The sequence below is a fragment of the Pollicipes pollicipes genome, unplaced genomic scaffold (assembly GCF_011947565.3).
Source record: "Pollicipes pollicipes isolate AB1234 unplaced genomic scaffold, Ppol_2.1 Scaffold_7231;HRSCAF=8579_pilon_pilon_pilon, whole genome shotgun sequence".
NCBI classification, from domain to species: domain Eukaryota; kingdom Metazoa; phylum Arthropoda; class Thecostraca; order Pollicipedomorpha; family Pollicipedidae; genus Pollicipes; species Pollicipes pollicipes.
The window spans coordinates 10,049,963-10,064,589 of record NW_023597034.1 but is presented as its reverse complement, the minus strand read 5'-3'; the positions used below and the strand labels follow the sequence as shown (position 1 = coordinate 10,064,589).

At 50.3% G+C, this 14,627-nt stretch overlaps 1 protein-coding gene across 1 annotated transcript; it reads left to right on the top strand.

Moving 5' to 3' along the window:
- Positions 1 to 6,997: 6,997 nt before the first annotated feature.
- LOC119110629 (insulin-induced gene 1 protein) lies at positions 6,998 to 11,588 on the top strand. Its single transcript, XM_037234531.1, has 4 exons — positions 6,998 to 7,305; positions 8,083 to 8,253; positions 9,574 to 9,865; positions 10,539 to 11,588. Exons 2-4 carry the CDS (start codon positions 8,088 to 8,090, stop codon positions 10,675 to 10,677), a joined length of 597 nt encoding a protein of 198 aa, XP_037090426.1. The 5' UTR covers positions 6,998 to 7,305; positions 8,083 to 8,087; the 3' UTR covers positions 10,678 to 11,588.
- Positions 11,589 to 14,627: the final 3,039 nt, after the last annotated feature.

Below are 14,627 nucleotides of genomic sequence, written 5' to 3'. Positions count from 1 at the left end.
AGTTCTACAGACATACTTAATTGTATCACAACCTCTAATGCATATGATGAAGTCATGTTATTTAGCGCTGAACGTTTCTGGAAAGGACACTCGACACTTCATTATCTAGCTGGAAGTCATGTTATCTGGCGCTCGGACGTTTGTTGAAATGAGTCACAACCTACTGAGAAGTTAATATATATATATATATATATATATATATATATATATATATATATAACATTTTTCAGCATATCTACCATAGTGCTGAGAAATCGCCCTTTGTGTTGATGCCAAGCATAAAGGTTATCGCGAAGCGCCCTGTACGCTAAAAAAAAACTCCACCTCAAACACCTTGTTGTGACCGTTTTCCATCGTAACTCGCATGAACGACAGACGTGATATCTGGCATGAGTGCACCGAAGTAGACCAATTTCCTTTCAACTTGGCGTCAAGCCACTGGCGCGCAAAGCTGTGAGTCATCCGGCCCAATGAACTATGCCGAACCTGCGCTAAGCCCCTTTTGCACCCTTAGGCGCAGCAACTATTGCGTAATGGGATACGGGCCTATGGGGCTTCGAGCCTTTTTCCAACATTTGGGAACACGAAGCGCCAGTTTACGGCGGTGCATGACATCAAGAGACTTACAGCGCCCCTGAGTCTCCCAGTGCTGGGCACGCACCCCTGCCCGCACCGACACCGCTCAGCGGCGACCCAGTTCCGCCCGGCCAGACGGCACCGGCAGCCGGTTTTTCCACCGCAGGAAAACAAACCGAGGTCTCCAATCAGACCACTTCCGCGCCACCGCACTCACAGAGCGGCTCAGAGGCGCCGTTGGTGCTTGAAAGGTCATGTTGTCCGCGACCTTAAGCGGCATAGCGGCGTAAGTGCTTTGGAATGAGTGGGAATCCCCCAGCTGTGCGGCTAGATCTGGTGTCGATTGACATTGGTGGGCAGGATGGAGCTATCGGAAAACATAAGGACTTAGCAATTCGCTTATTTCCTATTGGTTTTGACTGGGATTGGTGGATAAGATGAAGAGGCTGGAAAGAAGAGCAATTTAGTTATTCACTTTGTTAAGCTACGACGGAGTCATTCGCTGTTAGCTGGTCAAAGATCGAGGGAAATGTGTCGGTTCGGCAGTGCATGCATGCATGCTAGTTGTGCTCGCCGCATCCACGCGTTAACATCACATCCATACACTCATGCATGCGTCTCTTTTGTCTGAAGGCGCTGGGCAGGTATTACCTTTCCAAAATGAGTCTGAGCACGAGCTAAAAAATAGAACTTGGTTCGCTACATTTGGTAACATTGGCACGCTCGCAGAACCTTGCGTAGTTATCAGCCTATTCCTGGATCCCAAATATTTTGATTTTTCTGTTCTAGATCTATTAAAGATCTATTCTATATCCGTATATCCTAGATATCCATTTTCTATTCCAGATATGACACACATTTGACACATTCGCAAGATCATGTATGTGTAGCTTTGGGGGGGGGGGGGGGGCATTCATTTAATGCATTCGCTAAGCTTTGGGTGTTCGGAAGCTAACTCAAAACATTCGATTCATTTGCAAAAACGTGCATAGTGACATCCTATTTGAGAAATTCGGCCCACTTCATAGATACGCTATACCTTCCACACATAGCTGTCAAATGTACCCGCCGCCAGGGTAGGTACTGTGGTACTGTAATGTATCCGCCGCCAGGGTGGGTACTGTGGTACTGTAATGTATCCGCCGCCAGGGTGGGTACTGTGCTACTGTAATTTCCCGTTTAAAATGTCGGACGAAAAAAGTGGAATGGGATAAATGGCGACAGGGATAAAAGTGAACCTGAAAAAATCCGCAGACTAAAAGCCGAGGCGGACAAAATTTTACGGGAATGAAAGAAGAATAGGAAAAAAGTCAAGCAATCAAAAGTCGGCAAGGAAAACATTCGAACCAGACTCGATTATTCGAATTGTCAAATGATTTAAAACAGAAACTTCATTGGGATTCGATGCCTGGTATGGGAGGTAGATAAACTGTGGCCACAAGGAAAGACAGCTTGGACTGGAGAGACTGGATGGGACGAGATGGGACGGCATTGGACGAGATGGGACGGAATTGGATGACATGGGAAGGGATTGGACGAGATGGGACGGGATTTGACGAAGTGGGACGGGATTGGATGAGATGGGACGGGATTGGACGGGATGGGACGGGATTGAACGGGATTGGACGAGATGGAATGGGATTGGGCGAGATGGGACTGGACTAAACGAGGTGGGATGGAATTGGGCGGGATGGGACGGGATGGGACGGGGACCGCACGGGCCAGATCACATCAGAAGAGGCCATGTGAGAACAGTCAAGACGGGACCGGATCGAATGGAACCGTACGAAACCAAATGGGACTGGACTGAACCGGACCGGACGGCACCAAACGGACCGGACCGAGCCGGATGACACCGAACGGACCGGACCGAACTGGACGGCACCAAACGGACCGGACCGAACCGGACGGCACCAAACGGACCGGACCGAGCCGGATGGAACCAGACGGAACCGGACCGATCTGGACGGCACCATACGGACTGGACCGAACCAGACGGCACCAGACGGAACCACGGGTGACCGGGCGTGATCAGACGCCGAAGGGCTTCATCAGACGTGCAAAGGATCAGCTGATAGGTCTGTTTTACCCACATTGGGTACCTATAGGGATAAAGATACACCCGCTACGAACATCCGTACAGCCAGTCATGTTTCTTAATCCTAACGCCCAATGCACGGCAACGCTCCAAGGGTAGCTCGAAAAACGTTTGACGTTAATAAAGCACTGATACCACGTGATCACAATCCGGTAAACACTGCCCAAGCATTAAAAGATGTCTTCAGTTAACCAATGCCCCCAGGTATATTGAGGATTGTCTAATTTTAGCATATAAACACATGCTGCGAAAGAAATCACAACTCAACGTTTTCTTTTTCAGGTAAAACAGTTTTGCCCTTTTCTGTAGTGGATATGATAATCGTTAGCTACCGAGTTAATGCGCGTGAGTTACTATGGGATGCACCACATGATTGGTTTATTCTATGTCTTCTTACATGAAAACACACACACACACACATATATATATATATATATATATATATATATATATATATATAGCAATATAGTTTACTACACTGACGGTTCCCGGTGGAACGAACACCATGCGACCGGTTGTAATATTTTTGCCACTTCTTACTCGTTTTGTATTCCCGATTTCCACACTGATTTTTTAGATTATCGGTTGTGACTTGCACATCAGACATTTTTCAAAAAAGTTGCAGAAATTTGTTTAAAATTTATATTTATATGCATATATAAAGGGCACACTTTGTGTTGAATGAACCAAGTGTTCTTACCCGCGCAAATTTCGTAGCCCTCTTCACGGATCGCATCGTCAGCAGGCAAATCCGCATCGGCAGTTTAATCCAAGACCCTATGTTTAAACGTATTGGGCCTACAAAGAAAAACCGAAGTTTACAAATTGCCACCGGCAGGACGGTCGCAGGCACTGTTTCGGCTACACTCCGGATTCCGGTTTGCTGTAACTCCAGATCTCTCGTCCAGGCACCAGCATCCGTGACTGCTGTTTTGCGTTGCACATTTCAGAAACAATGACTGTGACACGCAGCGCACGGTCACAAATGGCCACTCGTGGTGTATCATCAAAAACCGCGCTGCCTTTCCTTAGCATCTGAGTTTGGTCGCCCGAGCTGTAAATCCATCGCGCTATGCAACGTTCAAACAAGCAGCGCGAGGGAGGAAGTCAACAAGTGCCGACCGCAGGCTAACGTTTTGGTCCGGCAAGAAAATAGGCCCGATAGGCTTCCGCAACGGGACGAATTTCTGCTGCACAGGTCACAGCCGGAGATCGTAAAAATCAGTGTGGAAATCAGAAATACGAAGCGAGTAAGAAGTGGCAGAAATATTAAAACCGGTCGCATGGTGGCCGTGCCGCCTGGAACCGTCAGTGTAGCAAACTATATCGTTCGTTTTTTTAATGCTCTCTGGCGAGAGCGGATTCAAGTGCGAAGAAAAAGTCCACTTCGGTAACATGCTGTTTAGACTAGTAGAAGACATTCTATAGGAATGTCCAATCGTTCCAGAAGACGCTGTGGTGTCGGGGTGAAAGTGATGGAGTGGGTGCGAAGGTCTTCTGCACGCCAGCACATAGTTAATGTACGTGTAAAATTTCTGGCAGCATGCAGGCAGTGCAACATGACACGGGGGGGGGGGGGGGGGTGTGATTAGGACGCAATAAGACGCGGGCGCAACGGGAGAGTTGTAGTTGCGCCTGCGGGAGACCTGGAATACGTTCGTGCCAAATTGCAAGTAGACCTCTGGTGATGTCCGGAGTGCGCCGGTAACGTCCGGGAGGGCGTTACCGGCGCCCTTCATCGGATATATGAAGGGCGATATGTCATCGGAAAGAAACACACAGTAACTCAAGGTTAATCGAATTGACACAGTACAAAGGGGTGGAGGTGTGCGCCGGCCAGTACCCAATCGCGCCGGGACATGCATTCAGTGATGCCAAGTCGGCCTGGGCCGGGTTGTCAAAGATATATCATTATTCATATGAAACGTGACGCGACGATCTAAAGAAGCCTCGGTATGTGGGGGTCACCCATCTGAAATAAGGGACGGGGGGGGGGATATTCTGACTGTTGACATTCAAGGGGCTTCCGAGGCAATGTGACAGCGTTGATAAGAAAATATCACTGCGTCGGATTTTGCATGGGAAACAGAGGCGGTGCCAGGGATTTGACTTGGAGCCAGGATTTTCCAGGGGGCCTCCTGAAAAATGAGGCCTCCTCACAGGAGGCCTCCTGCGCAATGTCGTATCCAAGGTGGAGATGCACCGAGGGCATGAGCCACTTATAAACCTGTGGCATGAATCATATCTAAGTGCATATACGTAGACAATACATTTTAAAAATGCAAGATGAGGCTTTCTGATTATGCAGCAATTGGTATCGCTACCCTAAAAAAGGCTCTCCTGTCCCAGAAAAGTAACTCCCGGTGCATAGCCGGGCTTCTTTATCCGGAACAAGAGCTTCCGATTCACGAAGGAGGCCTCCAATTCCAGCCAAGGGGCCCTGCTATCTCAACATGGGGCATTTTGATCCGAAGCCGTGGCCATATAATGCATCAAAGGGATCTCCTCTCCCAGAGGTAGGGCTCCTTGAATATAGAGGGTGCCTCTCAACCCAGAACAGGGGCATCCCACTGTATAATAGTGGCCTCCCGAGCCACCAAAGGGGCCCCCTTAACACAACATTGGGCCTCCGTATCTAGAGCATTATTCATAAAGGTGACCTCATGATCCAGAAACGAATCTCTTGATAAACCAAAAGGCCTTCTGAGCCCGATGTATTGCTCTCTATCTCAGCTATTCTTCTCCTCCTCTATCCTATCCTCCTTGGTTTGAATTCTGGCTCTCTACGGAAAGCTACGATGCCTTCAGTTTGGCAGTAAGTGGGCCTTCAAATAAAATCATGCTCTTTCTTCATTTGCTCCCTCCGCCTGTGGCGCTTATATTTACAAATACCAACAAAATTAATACATCCATACGCGCGATTATCCCGACGAAGTGACCCTGTAGCGTCGCTAACTAGTATTCGCAAACATGTGCAAAACGTTATGCGTTGCATCATATGTGGGTACGTGGCATCGAGACATACAAGGACTGCATATTAGTTAAGCCAGTCAGGCGCTTGTTGCTTTTGTGCAAGTTGGGCTTTGGGAATCTCGTGATTGCCGTTTGTGTCGGTGAGTGATCCGTCGGGTAATCATGATTAAATTATGGAGAAAAGCCTTTCCTCTTAGTCACGCGGACGGCAAAAATTAGGCAGAAGAAAACAAGGATTTGGAGAATATTACGCATGACTTACTGGTGCCTAGCACGAGGGATGTCGCCAAAAGCAAAAATCAAAGCGTGTCAAAGACAGCACAAAACTACACGAAACAAGCGGGAATTTTTGAATTAAAGGAAAATCCGCGCAACGTAATGGTGGCCAGTAAGGAAAATGTCGTTCATGAGTTAACACAAAGGAACGGAAGCAAAAGAAACAACAAAATTTGCAATTCGTAAAATCCGCCCGCACGACAGTAGCCATGAACATTAGATCGCCACCGATGCTTGAATACCCCCTGGTTGCCGTGGAAATTTGGGCACTTTTTAATATCTGAAAACCACATCTGGAAAGAAAACCTGGTAATATTAAATCTCAGGTCATTTCTTAAATCACTAGTGCAACAAATAATGCAGGAGTTGAGAATGGAACTTGCACGCTATGAATCAAGTGATATTGATGTTTTTACGATATGATCTTCGCAGATCTCAGCGCAATGACGGGCTTCATCCAACCATCGTGAAGCCCCCACACCTTAGCAACGGGTATGCGGGGAAAAAAACGAGGCTAGGGGCGTGTCGCAAATGAACGGACACCCCGTGCACCCGCTTGGCTACAGGCCTGCTTTCGCAACTTCGCACTCAAAACTTTTCCTACGGCCGTTTCTGGGACCTTGCATGAAAGTGGCCGTAGCGTTCTTCCACCACGTGGTGATGCAGGTGAAATTTTGGCAGGTAAAACTTTATCGGTATCTTTCTAGGATACATGACTGCCATGATTTCAGTACGGTAGAAATTTCAGTGGTAATCACTCTGATCTTTACCGACAAAAGCAAATGTCATCGCGGCCCCCGTCATCACCGATCCTGAGGTGGAACTTTTTGCTCATCACCTTACGGCACGCGCGTCACCGCCCGGCCACCTCCACTCCATGAGCCACATGAAATGCGCACACCAACACCACCTGGCGGCGGGCGTTCGCAGCTTGCCGCCGTCCGTCCCCAGACGACGCGTGACGCAGAGCGAACTCGGCCCGTCATTGGCTGGTTTCGGTCATTCGAGCATCAGCTGGTGTGGGGCCAGTGGAGGCCTTGTGGCCGACAGCCTTGGGCGTCGGGTCGCGGAAAGAGTACGGGAGGCGTTGCGGAGAGCGGTCGGGGGTGGGGAGGGCGATGACTTTGGGGGCCTCGTGCGAGGGATTGGTGCTGTTTCCTACCGGCGGTTGGTGAAAACGGGTGAGCTGGTCGTCGCTGGAGGTTGGGACGGTGATATATTCAGCCACTTAACAGCAGATCTGCGAAGCGCGTGGAGAACATGCATCCGCCTCCTGGCTGTCGCCGGGTACTTCCTTAATCTTTGTCACAAGAGCTGACTGACATATTATCGGTGAACATGGTGTGACCCGAGGTAATCACTGGATCTGCAGACTGCTTAAGGTAGGTGAGCTGGGACGGCTGCAATTTGTTTTCCTGGAAGTCAGTTCTTTGCTCGTTTATTGACGCTGACATTGACCCATCATGAGCTATGAGTTGTTTCATACCAGCAATGGGGTTTGAAATATTATGATGACTGATAAATGTATGGTCCTTGAAAAACTAACTTTTTAGATGCTGTCAGATGTTCAATAGCTTTGAATGTCATGCTAATCTTACAATTATTAGATTTGCATTGTCATACACTGAGGATTAGCATGTAGGAATTGGTATCAAGCAGTTGTGTATTTGTATGTTGCCATATTTTTGGGTATGCTGTATGTGCTGATTGGTTGATTTTGCATGATTATCATAGTCATATTATGATTACAATATTGGTGTCATTACTGCCATATGAATTGGCTGACAGAAGCAGTGTTGGTCTCAGATAATACATATATAGAAATTGATATTGAAGATATCTATCATAAGATGTGAACTTGGTTCAAAGGATGTTTTCCCAGTTGTTCATCTTCATGGCATTGTCCCACCAATCATAAAGTTTTATTTACATCTTACATTACTTATTTACAGGAGTATATGCAGACATGATGTATGTATGTGTTAGCTGTCTAGCTGCCAGTACATACAGCACATATGGGATTCCTGCCCTTAGCCTGTTACATTCCAAGCATTAGTTTGGAAGTACTGAGGGCCCCCTGTAAAGTGTGTGCAGCCTTGCATCTGCAGGTGAACTGCCTCATCAGGGTTCCCACGGAACTAACTGTGCTGTGTTTCCAGACACCATGTCAGACCTGTGGCGGGGTTCAGTGCTGTTCTCCTGGGGGTGCCTGGCATCATCCATGGTGCACCTGATGCGCGCCTCGTGGCAGGCTCGTGATGAGCCTCTGGACTGGCTGGCGCTGCTGCGTTGGAGCTGCCTGGTCGCGCCCATGGTCGGCCTAGCTGCCAGTATGTACATCAGAGACCGACCTCACAGTCATGCTGTCCCTGTCCCTCAGGCTGTCTCTCCTCATCCCCGTGGGCTTTGAATCGCTTTGAATCGGGTCTGGCTAAACCTGTCGTCTTGCGAACTGTCTCTAAAATGTCTTTAGGTGCCAACACCTGCAGGAACCTATTAGGTTGGGCTTCCCGCCTCCCTTTCCATCCCGAATTCCACTGGGTCACAATTGAAAGTGCAGTTGTTGGCTTTCCCTTTGCTGACGCTGGTCTCGGGACAGAATCGTGGTTGAAGAAACTCGTGACGCGTTCGAGGAGCCATGCGGCGTCTGCTGCGTTTCACCCGCTGCGCACCACGTGCATTGTTCGCCACAATGATACCGATTAGGGGCGCCGTTTTTTTGAAAGCCTTGCTCGACGGACACTTACCGTTTGCGAGTGTCTTGTGCTCGGAGCTGAAATTTGTGTGTTTTTCAGCCGGAAACGACTGTCCTCTGGTCCTGCTCTCTGCGTGCCGTAATGCGTCCCGGGCTGTCGCCTAGTTACCCGGCCTCGTTTGCCTGTCGGTGACTAATGTGTAACGGTAGAAAATAGTGCCGCGACCCAAGTAATAGACATTCCGCGCATGCAGCGGGCGTGCTGAGCTGCTGCTAAACAGCTGCGTTTCATTTGACATCCGGATCTGTGGTGTACTATTTGGATCGATTGCGTGCTGTGGTGTTATTAGTCGGCATGTTCATTCAGTGTAGAACATGCCGCAATAGGCTATGGATCTGACGGATGGCATCGGGCAGCGGGCTCACACCTTCCCCAGACTTGGGATCCTGCCCGACAGCCGAATCCATCCGTCGTGCTGGGTTCGTTCGCTTCCGGGTTTGCCTGTCCTGGGAGCGCGCAGCTGCAGTGCACGCACCGATGTCGCACGTGCGGCACCATTTGAGAGCCGCGGAAGCGAGCGTCGCAGTACAGCGAGCATTGTTTACGGATGACGGCGGCACCTGCGCCGTGCACCCGACCGTCTGAGACGGGCGATAGGCGGGGGCGGCCCGCGCGGTCCGGCACGCCACCTGGCGCTGTTAACGGCGAGGGCGTGATTCAGCACTCTGGGGCGTCGCGTCTCATCAGGCCCAGCCGGCGTCGCTCTCTCGCGTGCTCCTGTAAGTGGGTCCGGACCGCGCGCCATCACCCACGGCCGTGCGGCCGTGGCCCCGTCTACCGCGCTTCAGCGGGGCCAGGAACCTATGAGAACACGCCGTGTGTGGCCGGCGCGGCTGTCCACCGCCTGCCGCCCGTCAGTCGAATCCAGGTAACACCTCTCCTGCTGTGTTCCAGTCGTGGTGGGGCTGGCCTATCCGCGCTTCGACCGCTGGCTCAACAGCTCGCCCGCGCCTGGCCGCGACTGGGCGTCGGTCACACGCTGCCTGGCGCTCTTCCTGGGCATCAACCACGCCAACAGCCGCTTCCACTTCGCCACGGACGCCGAGCTGGCCTGGACGCTGGCGCTGCTCAGCCTGGCGCTCTGGTGGACGTTCGACCGTACCACGTGCGGCTTCTGTATCGCCTCGCTGGCGGCGGCCGTGGCGCATGTGGTTGCCTACTACCTGGTGATGCGGCTTGTCTTCAGGTGGGTGCGTCACGGGGGCCTGGCGTGCGCCGCTTACTGGCGCTAGCGGGGTGAACACGGCCCACGGTGCGCCGCTGTGCCACAACTCGGCAAGCAGAGCGATTTGTTTTTTGGCGGGTGCTGCGGTCGGCTGGTGGACCGTTATCGATCAACGCGCGTGTGCGGGTGTCTGTGAAAGGCAGCCCACTTCCCGCGCCCGCATGGCGGAAGTGGGCGTGGAACCGTTCGCATTAGCTGAGGATGAAGGAAATGACTACTTCGTTGTAGCTTTCTGTTATGTAATATTCTTCTGTTCTTCAAGAGCTTCACTTCGGTCAGACAGTCGAGGTTGGGTTGGATTTCGCGCTCTGGTGTGTTTTGCAAAAAGAGACTGAAAAAGCCGTGACCCGGATGGAGAGTCTGCCGTTAGCTGGGTCAGGAACGTACAGTATCTGGGGGATGGGGGCATATGTTGTGATGGATGGGGCCCTGGTTTGTCTCCTGGTGGGTCTGCACGCCGCGCCAAATGTCTCTAAAAAAGCGCCACGTCAATTGGTGGTCTTGGGCCTGCATTGCTCGCATGGTCCGTCGGGTATTTTGGACGGCAGACAATGACTCAGTCACGGCCTCTGACTGTCGGTGCTAGTCTGCGTGACGGTCGGCCGTGGCTGACGCGTGACGGCGCCCGTTTCAGCCACACCGAGTCGTCTCTCGAGCTGGCCCGGCTGAAGACATGGTTTCCCTTCGTCGCTTTCTCCGCCGGTATCACTATCGGTGGCGTCGGTCGCCAACTGGCGGCTCCACACAGCGGACACAAAAAGCACTGCGAGTGAGGAGCCCGCGGACAGGTGGCGCGCGCGGCGGATGCCGTGACGTGCCGACGGCATTGCTCCAGTGAATTGTATCGATCAAGAGCTGTATTGATTTTGTGAGGTGTGCTTGGCCTGAGAACTGACTGACACGCGATATTAAGTGATGTACCCGGCTACGGTCTCAGTCCGCGTAGTCTCGTCGCTCTCCCTCACTTAAAACATAGTGAAGTCAGGGACGAGAGCTGGGCGGCATTTCACAGTGCCTGCTGCTGCTTTTCGCTGGAGACCTTTCGCGCTATGGTTGAAGCCGTGAGCGGCCGTCGCAGTCGAGATGCGTGTTGATCATAGGCTACACCGTGAGGACAGTTGGTTTCAGTCAGCTGTGATAACTGGAGGTGTTATAAGTGTCGTTTGCTCTGCCGCCCGGATCAGTGTAAGGTGTGTCGTGACGCCGCCGCTCGTGCCCCAAACGTAAATGTGACCGGACGTTGGCTGCGTTATTATCCTGTGCCCATGCGATAGTATAACTGATCTACTGCAATTTTACGCCCCATTTTTGTTAATTTCACCTTATCGACCAGCACCATTATATTTATTAGGAAGCGCGTCGTGTCTCACGCGGGTCTCGCCGTTGTATTTTGTTTGTACGCGCCCTGGTGTTGTGAATGACCTGCGTGGCGCCCGGAGATGGCCACATTACCACAAGCGGCGCGCGTGGTGGTGCCGCTTTCTCCTGTTTGGACCTTGTCACGAATCGGTCAGGAGAACGGCGGGCCGGTGGTGTAGGGAGTGTTCCGTTTGAGGGCCTTGACGGGTGTGGTGATGTCAGCAAGCTCATAAGCTCACCCATCAGCGCTGCCAACACCGCTATTTACTTTGTTAGCTTTCATATTGTGTCAGGGTTTCTTATTCAAATACACATGATGGTTCGTTGTCTTGTTTCTCGCTCGGAGCAATGCCCATCTTCTATATCGAACGCCGGACAGAAGCGCGGTATGATGAGCACGGTTTTGGAACAGCAAAGCACCAGCACGTTCTTGAAAAGATCCCAAGCCTTTAGACTTAGCTGCTAGAGGGTCAACAGCGAACAAATAGTGCTTTCAGTGGTTTATTTGACTTAAGGTAGCTGGTGCAGACGAACAGCTCAGCGCAGTCATACCGCATGACATCATGTTCGTGACCCCGTTACGATCAAAACGATCAGCTCAACTGTACGACATTGTGACGAGCATGCAAAGTACTCCCTGTATGTAATCTAGCACCGACCAGCATCGATTGTTTCCAGCGACGCGATGAAGTGGCATCGGATGTGTTCGCTGAAGCACAGGCGCGTGCCCGCGTGAGGCTGGCACGCCACGCCACGACGCCCGGAGTGGTCGTTCGCGGACCGGTACGGGCCGTAGGACAAAGCAATTCTAGCTCGTGGCTAGAAAGTTTTGTCGCAACCACGTGGCATGCGGCACGTGGACCACTGACAAAGCGGATCTAGCCGGCGACTTGATACGTCTGTCGAGCGTTGCACGTGGTGTTGATGCTTATTGCAGGTTTTTTGGTGGTGAATGTTCGGTTTTGCACATTTTGATTGCAATGATTCGACCTCATTGTGGGTGACGAAATTCACAGCCTTTAATGCAGGCAACAATTTTCTCTAGAAGCCAATTAGGTGCTGCTTGGTGAAGCCACTCGCCACTGGCGTTTTTGCCTCCGCCTATTTCCAGATTTCCACCGCACCCGGCACAGCCCAGTCAGGACTCCGTTCTGAAGTTTAAACCGCGTATCTTTACCACCACAAGTGGCATTTCAGATTTTTACTAAGAACTTGATTCACAACGACACATTCCGACAACAAGCCTGAGTCAGCATGAAGTCACAAAATGACAAAAGGCTGCTCGCCGAATCGCAGCCAAGTAACGCCTCCGGGCCGAGAGCAGCCAAGTAACGCATCTGAGACGAGAGCAGCGAAGTAACGCCTCTGAGTCGAGTGCAGCCAACCACAGCACACGACATTTTAAATCTTTGTTTTGTAATGTTTGTGACTGTTTTTATCCAAGTATTATAAAAATCGGATTTCAGCGTGATTAAACTTTGAAAGCACAGATAACGAAATGGATCTACTTCAAATGACGAAGCGCAGCTTACGGAATAGACAGAACAGCTGTGAGCTCCTAAACACCCAACCTAATGACGGTGACCAGCGAGGTTACATGTGTGCTGTCCCATATCACGCACGAGCACCCAACCCACATCACATACGTGCATCATATTTACAGCTGAGATGACTGAAAACTTTCCATGCCACATCGTTAAAGCTCATACTACGCGTAACCTGAGCGCCACGCGCGCGAAGAAAGCCATCAAAATGTCCAAGATCGTAGCGTCCACTGCTCACACCATCCAAAATCGCAACATTCAGCGTTCATAGCATCCAAAATGCGTACAATTCCGTGCCCATTGGTGGAGTTTACATTACGCAAGCTTGCAACGTATTAAGTCATAACACCCAATGTTCATAACATCCAGCGATCACGACGTCCAGTTGGTAAGCTTTGATTGACACTGTTTTCTAACTTTGGAACGTCATAAACGCTGGATGTTATGAAGTTTCTGTGGTTTTGGATGCTACGAGCTTGGATGATGTGGTTCTCCCCTGTCCAGAGAAGCTGGACGATGTTTGGATGCTATGAACGCTGAAGGCTGCAATTTTGAACGTTTTGACCATTGGCCGTTATCTTCTCTGGATGTTTCAATGCGCATTCCACATGCGATCCATGGTGACACCCGACGGCCACACATGGTGACACCTGACGGTCACACATGGCCACACTCGGTGACATGGCCGCGCCTGGTCACATGGCCACACCCGGTCACACCCGCTGCGAGCACTCTGTGACCAGTCCGTATGCAGGGAATAGCATCAGACCGACGCCAGTAGCTTGAGAGCAACCACTAGGACGGGACAGGCACCGATAAGAGCACGCTTGATCATACTAGTATGTGCCGAGACGAAACGTTTGTGATCAATTTGTGTCAATGGGTCGAGGTTGATTTTTAGTTCCCCATGCAATCAACAGCGCAGCATATATATCTTTACATCGTTTCACATCATAATGCTACACCTTACGCTCATATCTACAACAGGTTAGCTAAGGAATGGGTTGATTTATTCACGCACTTTTCCAAAAATGTTATCAGAAGCTAATCTGTCGGCCGAGCCATGCATTTGAAAGATCAGATCTAGCAACAGACACGCGCACCCAACCCGTGATAATAGGTCTATGTACAAGATCAGTTACTGTACAGGAGGAAACGCTGCATAGAAGCAAACAACCTGCAGGTGCATTACAGTACACATATATATATATATATATATATATATATATATATATATATATATATATATATATCCGTAGCGATACAGCTGCCTGTACAAACGTAGCGCTGGTAACGTGACGATAGTCTACAAATTGGGCACTGCGATTGTGACGATTTGACACTTCGGTTCGGTGCAGTTATTGCTGGTAGGGCCTCTTCTTTTCAAGAGTTCTCCTATTCCTATGATGTGAACATCGTATCGGAGGATTTATCCAGAACACGCCCCAGTTAAGCGCAGCATTGACAAAAGAAGCAACAATGGTCATTTCGTTCGGGGTATTTTTGGCAGCGTACATCCTTCGCGCAATAACCTGGAGTGGGGTATGAACTTAACAACGTGTTTGCTGCTTATTAAGACGAGGCGACTGTTTGTTTGTCTTGGGTAATGCAGCCAACGGATTGGTACGAATTCTGTGCTTAAGTAATAACTGCTCGCTCTGTCTGGCATAAGGCATGTATTTATGTCAATAATCCGACTTTAAATTACGTCAACCTTTGATCTGATGGACTGTGGAATGATCGCCCACCATTGGAACTCTGCAGGCTGGGGTGCGAATTTAGTAGCAAGAAAGCTTGTGAGACATCTATCCGTGAAATAG

Excerpts from the sequence above, each read along its gene's own strand:
- LOC119110629 (XM_037234531.1), top strand. The coding sequence starts at position 8,088 with ATGTCAGACCTGTGGCGGGGTTCAGTGCTGTTCTCCTGGGGGTGCCTG. Across the intron at positions 8,254-9,573 it reads CATGGTCGGCCTAGCTGCCA|TCGTGGTGGGGCTGGCCTAT; the intron begins GTATGTACATCA and ends GCTGTGTTCCAG. Across the intron at positions 9,866-10,538 it reads GTGATGCGGCTTGTCTTCAG|CCACACCGAGTCGTCTCTCG; the intron begins GTGGGTGCGTCA and ends CGCCCGTTTCAG.